This window comes from Elephantulus edwardii, unplaced genomic scaffold (genome assembly GCF_000299155.1).
Source record: "Elephantulus edwardii isolate Elephantulus edwardi_28Jun2011 unplaced genomic scaffold, EleEdw1.0 scaffold00247, whole genome shotgun sequence".
Classification (NCBI taxonomy): Eukaryota; Metazoa; Chordata; class Mammalia; order Macroscelidea; family Macroscelididae; genus Elephantulus; species Elephantulus edwardii.
Genome location: NW_006399997.1, coordinates 1,265,880 through 1,277,343, shown reverse-complemented (window position 1 = coordinate 1,277,343; position 11,464 = coordinate 1,265,880). Strand labels below are relative to the sequence as shown.

At 39.6% G+C, this 11,464-nt stretch overlaps 1 protein-coding gene and 1 pseudogene across 1 annotated transcript in view; both read right to left on the bottom strand.

Annotated features, from left to right (window-relative positions):
* Nucleotides 1-2,509: 2,509 nt before the first annotated feature.
* Nucleotides 2,510-2,984, bottom strand: LOC102871985 (annotated as a pseudogene).
* Nucleotides 2,985-7,468: 4,484 nt separating this feature from the next.
* MAP4K5 (mitogen-activated protein kinase kinase kinase kinase 5) overlaps nucleotides 7,469-11,464 on the bottom strand; it is a 128,865-nt gene continuing 124,869 nt past the window's right edge. Inside the window, exon 31 of the mRNA XM_006899218.1 lies at nucleotides 7,469-7,556. Within this exon, the coding sequence (XP_006899280.1) occupies nucleotides 7,469-7,556 (88 nt within the window). The remainder of the gene's footprint in view (nucleotides 7,557-11,464) is intronic.

Sequence of the window (11,464 nt, the reverse complement as noted above, 5' to 3'; positions counted from 1 at the left end):
TGAAGACTCAAGGTGCTCCTGACCCACGCGATGGTTCTTTTCAATCCACATAAAAGCTAGACAATGCATTAAGCAGGACTGAAAAATATAGGCATTTGAATTACGGGGTTGGTATATTTAATATACCAGGAGGAGGAACAAATCTGTCTTGGAAGAACAGCCAGGCTATTAGAAGCAAGGAGGGCAAGACTTTGTTTTAAATATTTTGGACATGTTAAAAGGTCCAGTCCCTGCTTGGTAGAGCCAGTGAAAATGGAGGTGGCTTGACAGTGGCTGCAACAATGGACAGTAACACAGGAGACTACAGGGATGATGCAGGACTGCAGTGTTTGGTTCTGTTCACAGGGTCACTGAGTCAGAATTGGTATCTAACAACAGAACATGTGTATAACCAGCTTTAGTTTTACAAGGTGATTGTGTTAAATAACTACAGTATGTTAGGAGTTTTAGTTGGTCCAAAGACCAACCTTTCATATTGCCTGCCTGCCCACAGCCCCCTTTTGGCCATCAACGTGGCATTCTGTGTATTTATTTTGTAGTGATATTGCATTCACTCTCGATATCTGGTAGTCTCAATCCCCAGGTTTATTACTTGTTCAAGACCGCTTTGAATATTACTGGCCTTTCATTTGATGTTATATTTTAGAGTCAACTTAGTATTGTCCACTAACATCTGCAAAGAATACAGTGAACTTTTAAAGGGATATTTTTACTACAAGTATTCTCATTAATAAACATTACCCACCAGATATTAGTCCTTGAATACAGTTCAGTGTTATTTTGTTTTCAATAGAGAACCTTTGCATCTTTATTCTTACTTTAATGTTTGTCTAGATTATGAACAGTATGCTTAAAAATTTCCATTTTGTTTACATGCAGGTAGATGGGTAATTATTTTTGTAACATAAATACATCTAGTGGCTTTTCTAATTTAACTTAAAATGCAGTTATTCCTTTCCAAATCCTTTCCCCCCCAGCTTTAGCATATTCAACTGGTTAGGACCAGTAAGACAATGAACAGTAGTGAGTGAGAATACTTGACTCCTTATGGATGTCAACCTCACTCTTGGTTGAGCTGGACCCGTAGTTGACCCTCCATTGGACTCCTGAGGCTGTAAATCACAGGAGTTGATTGCTTGCATTTCTCCCTTGGAGCTGGGGACAGATCCAAACCACCAGAGGGATAACCTTTGGGTTAGGTTAGCAGCACAACTCCTTATGGACTAAGTGGAGTCTTAACAAATGTGGTTTTTCTTCCAATAAATGGAATATGGAAGTCTGAATTTTTTGTAAAATCTAGAACAATTTCTTCTGCTAGTGCTTCTTGTTGAATACTCGAGTCAGAATCAACCTATAGTTGACCCTCCAGAAAGTTTCACAGGAAGTATATCTTGACTGCCAGTCTCTTCCTGCAGTGCTGCTGGTGGATTTGAACTGTGAATTCCTTACTACTAAGCCACCAACGGTCTCTCTGCTAGAGTAAGTGTGGGAGAATTTCTTGGACCTCTGCTCACTTGCCACTGAGGCTTGCTTTTTCAATTTTCTACCAGGAGAAAATACATCTTATCCAATGATTTCCTACTATAGAAGATGAAGCTTTAGATCCCCTTTTCTACCTCCTTTGCACAACATACATCTTTTCACTGTACAATTGCACTTTTGATCAGATCAATACTTAAGTCTTGTTATGCCATTCAATCACAGGTCATCACTTCTTTCTCCTCAGCTTAGGATTTTGTTCTCCGCCAGTTTTACTGAATTTAAATCTGGTGACTCAGTCAGTGGTAAGGAACTGCACTGCCAACCCAAAAGTATGCAGTTCAAATCCACAGCTGCTCTGTGAAAGAGGGGCAACCTCCCATGAAATTTACTGCCTCCGAACACCCGCTGGAGGGTCTGCTATGAGTTGGTTCTGACCCAGCGGAACAAAACAAATATGTTTAGAATAAATTTCAACACTGATTAAATTCATACACCTTGCATAATAGCATCCTCTCTGCATGCTAGTCACAAGGCGAATGGCAGGCCAATGTGAGCCTTGACTTGTCTCTAATTTCTTCAATGTTATGTGTTGGGGCCTCTTCTGACACTAAAGGAGCATATTTGCTTCATATGTGAATTGCAGCTTAGTAGTTCAGGAGATAATGTGGTAGGCAGCAACTTTTACTGGGGGGAGTAGAAGTCTGTGGATAAATGCTCCACTCCTCTAGTTTTTTAAATTCTCAGACTTACCACATAGCTTCTTAAGAGGCCCTACTATAAAATCATTGTCTACACAGTAATGACTTTACCCTGTCACTATCTGGGGCTTCATTCCTCTTTCCTGTGTGAATCTCATTTTATGTATCCTAACAGCAAATGTCTTTATGTCTCCTTTTTTGGGGTATTTTTAAATGGCTAAAAGAACATTTAAAATCTCAGCCTCTGGAAGAACCACTTGTGTTTGTTTTTTTTTTTTTGTGAACAGGAAAAAAAAAATAGCTTTATTTCATTCAGGGTGGTGTCCGGCTCAGAACTTCTGGAACTGCTTCTTGGTGCCCGCAGCCTTGGTGACCTTGAGCACGTTGAAGCACACAGTCTTGCTCAGTGGCCGGCACTCGCCCACGGTGACAATGTCTCCGATCTGGACATCTCTGAAGCAGGGAGACAGGTGCACGGACATGTTCTTGTGACTCTTCTCGAAGCGATTGTACTTGCGGGTGTAGTGGAGGTAATCTCGGCGGATAACAATGGTCCTCTGCATCTTCATCATTGTCACCAAGCCAGACAGAATTCGTCCTCGGATGGAGACGTTACCAGTGAAAGGACATTTCTTATCAATGTATTTGCCCTCGATGGCCTCCTTGGGCGTCTTGAAGCCCAGACCGATGTTCTTGTAATAACGTGGGAGCGTTTCTTTGCCGGTTTCACCCAACAGCACTCTTTTTGTTTTGGAAGATGGTGGGCTGCTTCTGGTAGGCGCGCTCGGTCTGGATGTCAGCCATCTTTCTGGCCGCTTGGAAAAAGGACCACTTGTTTTTTTAAGACAACACACATTTGGATTCAGAAGTCTGAGGTAAGTTTTAAGGGGCTAAAGCCAAGGTATCAGATGTTTCTTCTGCAGGCTTCAGGAGAACTATTTACTTATCTTTCCCAGTTTTTTGGGACTGCTTGCCTGCCTGCCTGCCTCTAGGTTCTTCGTTAGGGGGCTGAGTCTGGATCACACTAGGGAAACTTGTTCATGCTCTTGGGGGAAAGCTGGGGCTGGGCAGGGGGAATGTGGCTTCTAGGGTGTGCTGGGCTGCTGTGTTGGGGTACCAGGAGGTGCTGAGACAGAAGGCAGGCTCTGTCAAGGCCTGCTGGGGCAACTCATCCTGCCATTCTCCAGTGCATGAGCTGGGTCTGCTGAAGGTAGTGCTGGATCTGCTGCTGGCACAGCTGGTGCTTGATCGTAAGGCAGACCAATACAGGGCGTTTGCTCTCACAACAGTGTTTAGCATGACAGTAGCAGAGAATTGTTTGCAAACGAGGCAGCTACCGCTGATCCTGCATCTGCAGACCCTGAAGTGCTGCACTACTCGCTCCATCTTCTGGCAGGATGGCAGAGAGCAGTGGATGCTGCGGCATTGGCTGATGTGCATCGGTGAGTCCAGGCACTGCTAGATGCTCAGGCGCACTGACTGCGGGGCCTCTTGGACTGTGCCTCATTCTGGCTGCTGCCATCACCACCCATCTTGTGGCTGTTGTCAAAGGTTGTTACCCACACCAGCCCAGCCGAGGGGTTCCTGTGGACTCCGGGCCGTGCTCTTGTTCCCATCTCAAGATAGCCGACAGCTCACCAATACGTTACCTTGCAGAGCAGAACCACTTGGTTTTGATGTTCTTGTACCTCTCCTCAAACTCTGACCTTGACTTCCCCACTGCATTTTACATTTAATAGCAGTCTCTGATAATATGGTTTTGTCCAAAGGGACATCCATGGAACACTTTGACAATGATGGCTTTGTGTCCAGAGTAACATCCAGGCAGTACCAGCACAACCTTTTTATCGACTTCCCCATTTTGACAGAAACCCAGGCCTACACCAGCAAGGAAGAAACAGGACTTCAGTGGACCTTTCATCCTGAGAGAAGGGAACTCACTTCCTGTTCTGCCTCAGCTCATGTTCTTTAAAAAATCAATCAATCAATCAATCAATCAATCAATCAATCAATCCGGAGTTCTGGTGGCCTAGTGGCAAGAAGCTGCACTGCAATCCCAGAGGTAAGCAGTTCAAATCCACCAGAGGCTTTGCTGGAGAAGGAGGGGCAATCTCCTCCTGTACCAGTCAGATCCGATTTGACAGCGCGCGCGCGCGCACACACACACACACACACACACACACACACACACTCTCTCTCTCTCTCTCTCTCTCTCTCACTCCTTGTTATGTGCAGTTGAGTCACCTGCGACTCATAGTGACCCTATGTACAACAGCTTTGCCCGGTCCTGAGCCAGTCTCACTGACTCTGACAGCCTACCTCCATTGTCCTGGTTACTTTATCAACCCATCTCATCTGGGGTCTTTCTATCCTGTGCTGTCCTTCCCACCTTCTGAACATATGTCCTTCTCTAAGGCCACGTGCCCAGGATGTGAGATGGAGTTTCAAAATCCTAGCCTCCAAGGAGAAAGTTGGTTTCACCCACTCCACATTTATTTAATAATTTAAAAATGTCAAAGTTCTTGCCATTGAATTGGAACCAACTTATTACTGATCCTGTAGTAGGATTTCACAGGCTGTAAATCCCCTGGGAAAAGACTGCTCATCTTTGTCTTGCAGAACATCTGGTGGATTCAAACTGCCTACCTTCAAAAAGTCTGTCTACCTTTCAAACTCCTTACCCACTAGAGGCCACCAGAGCTTCCTATTTAGAAATTTAAATAAGTACAAAATTTTATATCAAGTAATTCTTTCCAAATTTTGAAGGCACTGTTTTTGCTTAAATTTAAAGCTAATGATTCTTACTCTTTAATATCTGACCTGTTCATATTCTCTGGAAAGTGTAGATTTTCTTTGGCCTCATTCTTCTTGATGCACTGTGGTACACATCTACTGCATTAATGTGTTCTTTCAATTTAAAATCTAGTGTTCTTCAATTCCAGAAAAAAAAAATTTCTTAAATAGTCTCGATATTATCTCTGCTTTCTGTTCTCTTTGGAATGCTGAGAAAATGAAGGCTAGGTTTCCTGGGCTGTTCATTTTCTTAACTTTTCCAGTTTTTAAACTTTTCTGGGCTATTTTTTTAAAACATTTCTGGGATTTTAGATTCTAAGTCTTCCATCAAATAATTCAGTTATACTGTTTTCCCAAGACTTTTTTACCTTTTGAATGACTTTTTATTAGTTTGATTAGCAATTACCTCATCTTTATGTACATTTTTTCCTCGACATTTCTTTACCTTCTGTAGTTTGCATCCTGTTTTTCCTTCCATGTTGAGAATGCCTTCTCAGATCCCTTGTAACTCTCGGTTGTTTGCACTTTTTCAAGAGCATAAAACTAAGACACTGACATTTAAGATCTGAACATACACATATACAATGGACATACAGATGTGATTTTCACTGTTCATGTAGCTGGGCCATTTGGCAAGGGTCATTTAACATCAGGATCTCGGACCTTTCCATTTGCAGTATTCTTGTTTCACAGGAAAAAAAATCTTGAGATTCTTACAGAATCACAAAGATCTGGTTGCCAGGATTCCATGAAAAGGAATGATGCTCTCTGCACCCAATATAAAATGTTCTTTTCTTTTTTTTTTTTTAGTATTACCTTGTTGCCATCTAGTTTATGTTTACACTGTCCTTTAATTTACAGGCTTCATTTAACATACCCCCCCAAAATAACCACACATTTACTGAAATCATATGTGTATTTTTTAAGGACAAATACTTAAAAATTGCATTTGTACATTGTATTGTTTGCATATTGCATAGTGAAAGGAACAGAGTCAGAAGACTCAAGGTCTGGCTCAGCCACTAACTTGCTGTGTGAATTAGATTAAGTCTATTAATCTTGAAAAACTGGTATTTTTTTGTTTGAAAAATGGAGATCAAGACACTATCTTATAAAACTGTTAAAAAACTGAGATAATGACACTGTTGTCCTCCTAAGTAACTAGTCAAAATATCTCTGTAGAACACAAATGGTAATCCACTGTTCATGATCTCAATGCTTATGAGTTTACTGTCATTCAATAAACTCATAAAGAAAAAAGGAACAAATCTGACACTTTAATCTTAAATACTAACAATTGTAAAGAAAAACAAATCCCCAAATGGGCCAATCTCCTATTTTTTGAAGACTGTTTTTTTAAAACTTACTTATATTATCCATTCAGTAATTAAATTTCATTTGAAGAATTCCCCCCCTTTAAATCTACTTAAAATGAGTAACTATATATGTGATAACCCCACGATTACAAGTGCAGTTGCTTTACAGTTATCTCCTCTGGTATAGGATAAGGAAAATACATATAATGAACAGTTAAATACTTTTTGTCTCCTACATTAGGGATGGTTATACATATATATATAAAGTAATTTTAATGCATTATCCCTAATGTAAAAAAAAATCACAGATATATTATACTGCTTGTCAAGAGTAAATACATATGGTAGACATACCGAGATATACATATCCCTTTGAATATTTCAACCATCATCAATTATCATCTGTAGGACCCACCCTCTCCAAACTATTTGCAATTGAAAACATGAAACTTCCTTTTAAGGCAACTCTGCATCAAATTACATTACAAAATACTTTTGTTAACAGAAAATTGTATGTATGTATCAAAACCCCAAACACATTGTCTTTAACCCCTTAAAGTACTACTCCTAAAAGATAAACAAACTTATTATACATTATAAAAGTCAAGCTGCTCTGCAACCCTTCTTAGCTAAAAGTTAGATACATTACACCATTCCAGCAAGAGATTAATAAATAAGGTTTAAATATTCTATTTTACAAAAACATACAGAATGGCCAATGTAAAAATGAAATACCTGTCTGATAATTTCTTTATCAAATTATGTTCATTAGGAAGAACTAGAACATGGTATAAAATGAGAAAACTGACACTATAGTTATCTGTCTGAAGATAATCATGAGTTGTTATCTAAAAATATGGCACCTTTGTTACAAACATCATTTTGTTTTTGTAAAAAAAAAAAAAAGGACTGTTGGACTGTTTCCTGGAACTTAATAGAGGACTATTTGACTAATAGCTTTTATTAAGCAAACTTGATATAACCACCACACAGTGGCAAGAGATAGAATTAGCTGTTTCCAGCTACAGAAAATATTGAATTCCACCTTAACGTACAGATCATTAAGATAACCCATAACAGTTAAAGCAAACCATAGTGCAGTTCGTACTAAATTTCCTTAAAATATTTTGCTTTCATATGTGATATAATAATTTTCCTGTTGTTTCATATGAGTTTCTGTTAGTAACTATTTTCATGTCCAGCCAAGATGTAGAGGTTGCTGTGTGCAGTAGGATTTTCTGTTGGCCTACTTTCCAAAACGACAACCCTGAAATGAAATAAAAACAAAAGATTTGTACAAAAGTGAAAACAGAAATTGTAGATTCAAATACTAACAACAAACTAGTAGAGACTGTTAACATTCTTTTAAAATTATAAGGGATCATTGTGAAATTCAGTTTTATGATTAAGAATTACTGAAATTTCAGTAAATTGTCAGGACAGTCTGATTACCCATTCCAATTAATGAAAAAAGTTATAGTTACTCATATATGCCAATTAAAGGTATAGTAATGTTTTAGGAATTCTATATTTACAGAAAGGGGTAGAAGATGGTATAAGAAAAAAAAACTACCAATTCAAGGCTTTCTTGAAAAAGTATCGGAAAACAAAACATTAATAAAATTTATCAAATACTGTCCCCTCTTCCTTTCCTCTAGAACAAAGAGAAAGAGTCCAAGCAAGTGACTGATGGGAGCAGGGGAAGCAGTCAAGTTCCATATCACAATATTTAAAATGTTGAGGCAATGGCTTGAGAACACAATGAAAATATATGCCTTCAGAGAAAAAAATTATAGATGTGAATGGGAAGAAAATAGCACTCAGATTTTGTTTCTAGATCTTTCTCAAAAACTTTCATATATTACTTTTGTAGTGAAAAATAACAAAGCAATACTTTATAGTACGCATTACAGAAAAAAATAGGAAAAGAAAATGACCTATAACCTAATCAATAGGGTTGCTGCTGTGTGCTGCTGAATCAGTTTCTAGTCATTGCAATCTTATGGGACAGAGAACACTTCACAGGCTATAATCTTGAAGGAATCGGACCCTCAAGATTTTGGTCACTTCTCTTCAAAAGACAGTAAGCAGTTTAATAGCTAACACTTAACTACTATGCGAGCAGGGCTCCCTGTTGCAATTATGTTATGTGAAGTCACCTGCAACTCATAGAGACTCTATGTATAACCCTGCTCTATCCCGAGCCAGCCTTATTGTCTCTGAAACATCTACTCTCATTACCCTAGTCACTGAGTCAATCCATCTCATCAAGGGTCTTCCTCTCCTGTGCTGTCCCTCCACCCTCCCAAGAATAATGTCCCTTTCCAAGGACCATCCTTGCAACATACCCAAAGTATGTCAGAGTGAGCTTCAGAATCATTGCCTCCAAGGAGCAGCCTGATTTCACCCTCCCGAAGACAAACTTGTTATCCTAGCAGTCCATGGTTAATTCAATACTCTTCTCCAGTACCACAGCTCAAAGGCATCAATCTCTTATCATTCCGAGTCCAGCTTTCTGATGCATAGTATATAATTGCGAAGACCATGGCCTGGATCAGGTCTGACACTGTTGCTATTCAGTACTCTGGAGATATCCCCGACAACAGACTTTCCCAATGCAATTCATCTTTTGATTTCTGGCTGCTGGTGCCAGGAGTGTTGACTATAGAGCCAAGAAAACTAAAGCTATTAACAATCTCAGTATCTTCACTGTCTATCATGATTTTGCCAATTGGCCCAGTGGTGAGAATCTTTGTTTTCTTGATGTTGAGCTTCAATCCATATTGAAGGCCGCAGTCCTTGACCTTCCGCAGCAAACGCTTCAGGTTCTCAGTTTCAGCAAGCAGGGTTGTGTCACCTGCATAATGCAGACTGCTGATGAGTCTTCCCCCAATCCTGATACCACATTCCTCCTCATAGAACCCAGCCTCTTGGATGATCTGTTCTGCATATAGATTGAAAAGTCTTGGCGATAAGACACATCCCTGGTTTACACCCTGAGCCAATGAATATCTTGCCACTTTCAGGGTTCTTCCCCACCCTAAGCATATATATTTGTATTTAAAAAGCAGAACAATTTAAAAAAAACCCCAAATCCTACACAAAAAATTAAGAGATATCCCAAAACCACAGAATGTTTAAGAAAGAAGACAATCAAAACAAGGCCATGGTCTGGGGAAAAACTGTTATTTTAGGGAAACAGTGATGGACAATAGAAAGAAAATAATTAAAAGAATGGCTTCTAACACTCCAGAATAAGAGGTGTGTAGCAAAGTTGATGAGGGGAGGGGATGGGGTGGAGGAAATTGTGCAACAATGAAAGAATCTTTTTAAAGAGAAAAGCAAATTCGAAGGGGGGCTAGGGAGGAAAATGTGCAACAATGAATGAATGGGTATCTAAGTTTTCTGTAAACTTACGTTAAAATATCAATAAAAGATAATAAAAAAGAATGGCTTATGAGTATCACCAATTAACTCTGTAGAAGAGAGTTCTTTTATACCATGTGTCTCATTAATATGTCAACTGTATTAGTATTATTGATAGTTTTTTGTCAGCCTTTCCTTCAGAAGCAAAGAGCCTCTCATTCTAGTTCTAGAGCCCTGGTCTCAAATTCTTCTTTGTTGTTAAATTCTAGTTCTCCAAGTCATCATGCTTAGTTTTCTACTAAGGTAATTGCTATTTTTTTTTCCTTTTTTTAAATTCTTTATCTCCTTTCAAGACTGCAGTCTTCAATATGAATTGAAGCTCAAAATCAAGAAAACAAAGATTCTCACCACTGTGCCCGAGTGGCAGCATTATGATAGAAGGTGAAGAGATTGAGATTGTTAACAGCTTCAATTTGCTTGGCCCTACTATCAACACTCTTGGTACCAGCAGCCAGGAAATCAAGAGATGAATTGCATTGGGAAAGTTGGCTGTCAGGGACCTCTCCAGTTTACTGAAGAGCAACGATGTCATTCTGGAGACTAAGGTACACTCAATTCAGGCCATAGTCTTTGCAATTGCACGCTATGTGCCAGAGAGCTGGACAATGACTAGGGATGACAAAAAGAATTGATGCCTTTGAGCTGTGCTGGAGAAGAGTGCTGAAGATATCATGGACTGACAGGAGAACATGTTAGACCTAGGAAGGGTGAAACCAACTTGCTCCATGGAGGCAAGAATTCTGAGGCTTTGTCTGACATACTTTGGGTATGTTGCAAAGAGGGACTAGTCCTCGGAGAGGGACATCATGCTTAGAAGGGTGGAGGGATGGAGAAAGACAGGGAGACCATTGATGAGATGGATTGATAACAGTGACTGAGGTAATGAGGGCAGGTGTGTCACAGCAAAGTTAGCACAGGATAGAGCCAATTTCAGGGATGTTGCACACAGGGTTGCTATGAGTTGCAAGAGACTCGATGGCACATAACAACAACAAACAATCTCCTTTCAAAACTGGAAAGCTGTTATGGTGTCACAACTTCCTTCCCCCACTTTCCTCAAGTATCTAACATTAAGTAATGATTTTGTAACTTGCCAAATTTGAAGGCCAGAAGTTCTTCATTCTTGCCTCAAAACTATGAATACTAAACAGACAATTTTGTTGCAGTAACACATGCGGGAAAATGAGAAGGAAAGGTCAATTTATTAGTTATTGTTGTTGTTACCTACCACTTGAGAAAATATGACTGTCAATGACTTCAGTGACAGCATACTGCTGTATTTGGTTTCTGAGGCTATGGTCTTTCCCTCGTGCAGCCAATGGTGGTCAAATCCCTATCCTTTTGGTCAGCAGCTGAGTGCTTAATTGTTTATGCCAGTTAAAATTATTAATTTTAATGGAAATTTACAGAGACTTTGGATTTCCATTCATTCATTGTTGCACTTTTCTCCCTGCCCACCCCTCCCCCCAGTACACTCTTCTCTTTGAAAAGTAAAGGGAAAATTCTTAAAAAAAAAAGTAAAAGAAAAATTCTTTCATTCTTTTACAGTCCCTCCCCTCAGGTCCACTCTACTATGCAGCCTTCGTTCTGGACTCCTGTCATGACAATAATACCTGATCACATATCCCTTTTAAAAGTTTTCTCTCTCATCAGTTTCAATGCAGTATACATTACTAAACCCATCTTTCTCAGTCTCCCCCCAACCCCGAAGTCAGTCCTGTTTTACAGCAGTGGCACCATGTAGTATTT